Below are 2,269 nucleotides of genomic sequence, written 5' to 3' on the forward strand. Positions count from 1 at the left end.
CTGATGAGTCGCTGCCACGCATTGGTGTGGATATCTCCTGTCAGGACACCGACTGCAGGCACTGGATTTCAGCTAAAGAGCTCCTCTCCGTCTGTTTCAGGTTAGTGGACATCATTCGGTAAACTGTCCCGTCGGGAAATATGTCGCTACGTCACACAGTGGAGTCTCTCTGATTGGTWRATGCGGCGTGACGAGCTGCAAAAGTTCAGATTTTCTAACTTCAGCTATTTGCGCCTCAGCGCATCGAACGCTCAGATCGTTCAAATCGCTCTGCTCTAATCGCGCTTGAGGCGCCGCAGCACTTCCTGACGTTGATTGAAGCGTGTCCACCATAGACTTTGCATGTAAACCTGAGGCTCCTGATGCTGAAATCACGTTCGGTGTGAACGCACCATTAGACATCGTGTTAAGGTGTTTGACATGGGTAAACGATGAATAATTTGGAAGAAATAAAGATAAACAGATCAGTTTTACTACTAAACTGATCAAAATGAAAAATACTGGAGAAACCTTTTGATGCAGCATCCTAAATGCAAAATATAACATCAGAAATAGTGTGAAAAATCATAAAGTCATGTCCAGCTGAATGCCCTTGAAGATATTTTGGCCTCCCTCCTGAGCTTTTACCTAACTCACCTTTGGTTTGATAGGTTTTAGCGTAGAGATGTCCGTTCCCTCGGCTCTCTGTCGGCTCGAGTCAAAAACCCTCCTCCGTTTAGCTGCTGACTTCTGACAAATTTTAGAATGCCTCTCCTGTTGGAAAAATAAACATTAAAACTAACACAACACAGTATGTTTGGGGTTGATTTGTAAATCTATGAAATACATAAGCACGTTTGTTTAACCCTGTTTACTTTCTTTCCCCCATACTTTCCAAGCCTGCATATAAACGCTGCATATTTAAAAACAAGCTGAGATAATTATAGATTTTATTTTATGAGGAATCATATAAAGTGTTACAATCTAAAAGAGAATCTCCTAATGAAAGCCATCAAAGAACCCCAATAAAAGCTGCAAATCCTTTGAACTTTGTCTCACTTCATTGCGATAGTAATGCTCAACAGAAAGTCTTAAGAGTCAGACTTTGTAGCCTTCAGTCGAAAAAAATTTAGCCAAAAAAATAGATTTTCTTCTTTGGTAAAACCTCCCATCGTTTCTTTTCACAAAGCTGTTCTTGTTGGCTACATAAATCCCAGCAGCTGATACACCATCAGCTGATTAAACCTGGCGGAAATGTGGTCATCCCAGCAATTTTCAACCAGTGAAGATTAGCCACAACGCTTGGCTACACTGTTATCATCCTTCTTAATATTATTCCCTTCTAAAGTTAACAATGTTTGAAATTATGGAAGAGTTCATTTGTTACCAGGGCTTTAGGGAAAAAACTTCTTTTGCAGGTGTTGCATTGACGCAAATCGTCACCAGGAGGTGCTTCAATGTCTGCAAGAATAACAGATTATATTAGAATAAAGATGGAATTTAAAATGTGAAGGAGTTCAGAAATAAACTAAACCTAACTTGTAACTTAATGATAGTCTGCTAGATAAACAAACCTAGTCTATTATTATTATTATTATTATTATTATTATTATTATTATTTAATACTAAAGGGTAAATACTTTAGCCTCAGTGAGTTTAATTTTAGGAAATCCTGTTGACAAAATGAGTTAATCCGTGTATTTAAACACATTCGTGTCTGAAATTTGCTAGCTAATTAAAAAAAAAAAGCAATAGCTAAACTAAATGTTCAAATTTGGATCAATTTGAGACAATTCACTTTTAAACCGAATCATACCGCTATGCGAGAGCTTCTTTAAGCATTTCTGTGTACTTTGGTTAGCCAGAATGCTAACACTAGTTAACTGTAGCTACATTATCACACCCATTCAAACGGTCAGCAGCAGCTAGCTTCATACTTGGCCCTGACGTTACCTAGCAGTCTGGCTAAATTCCAAACAAAAACGGGTCGCTATCAAAAAACATATACAACATACGCGGAAACGATACATTTAATTGTAGTTTTGGTGGATTACAACATATGAACTATGAGTCCATCTTTGTCCCCAAACCATCCACACATAAACAAACCGGGAATCGACTTACGTTACCTTCAAATTCTTCCATTATTAGGTTGTTCCCTTGTCTGAGATGCTGCTCCTGCTGCTGTCCCAAAGCGGACAAAGAGTAACAAGAGCAATCACCTCAACACACTTCCGGTTTGGTTTGTCAGCGAAGCATGTCAGTCTTCAAGAAAATTCCATGTTAGGAC

General features: G+C 38.7%; 1 protein-coding gene across 2 annotated transcripts in view; it reads right to left on the reverse strand.

The window, feature by feature from the left end:
• The window catches only part of zc2hc1a (zinc finger, C2HC-type containing 1A), a 12,479-nt gene extending 10,262 nt beyond the window's left edge, over positions 1 to 2,217 (reverse strand). For both annotated transcript variants that reach the window (XM_014008490.1, XM_014008489.1), the window contains exons 1-3: positions 2,109 to 2,217; positions 1,367 to 1,440; positions 637 to 753 (exon numbers count right to left, since the gene is read on the reverse strand). In XM_014008490.1, coding sequence (XP_013863944.1) covers positions 637 to 753; positions 1,367 to 1,440; positions 2,109 to 2,124 — 207 coding nt within the window. In that variant the 5' untranslated portion in view covers positions 2,125 to 2,217. The remainder of the gene's footprint in view (positions 1 to 636; positions 754 to 1,366; positions 1,441 to 2,108) is intronic.
• Positions 2,218 to 2,269: the final 52 nt, after the last annotated feature.

The sequence above is a fragment of the Austrofundulus limnaeus genome, unplaced genomic scaffold (assembly GCF_001266775.1).
Source record: "Austrofundulus limnaeus strain Quisiro unplaced genomic scaffold, Austrofundulus_limnaeus-1.0 Scaffold50, whole genome shotgun sequence".
In the NCBI taxonomy this organism is placed as follows: domain Eukaryota; kingdom Metazoa; phylum Chordata; class Actinopteri; order Cyprinodontiformes; family Rivulidae; genus Austrofundulus; species Austrofundulus limnaeus.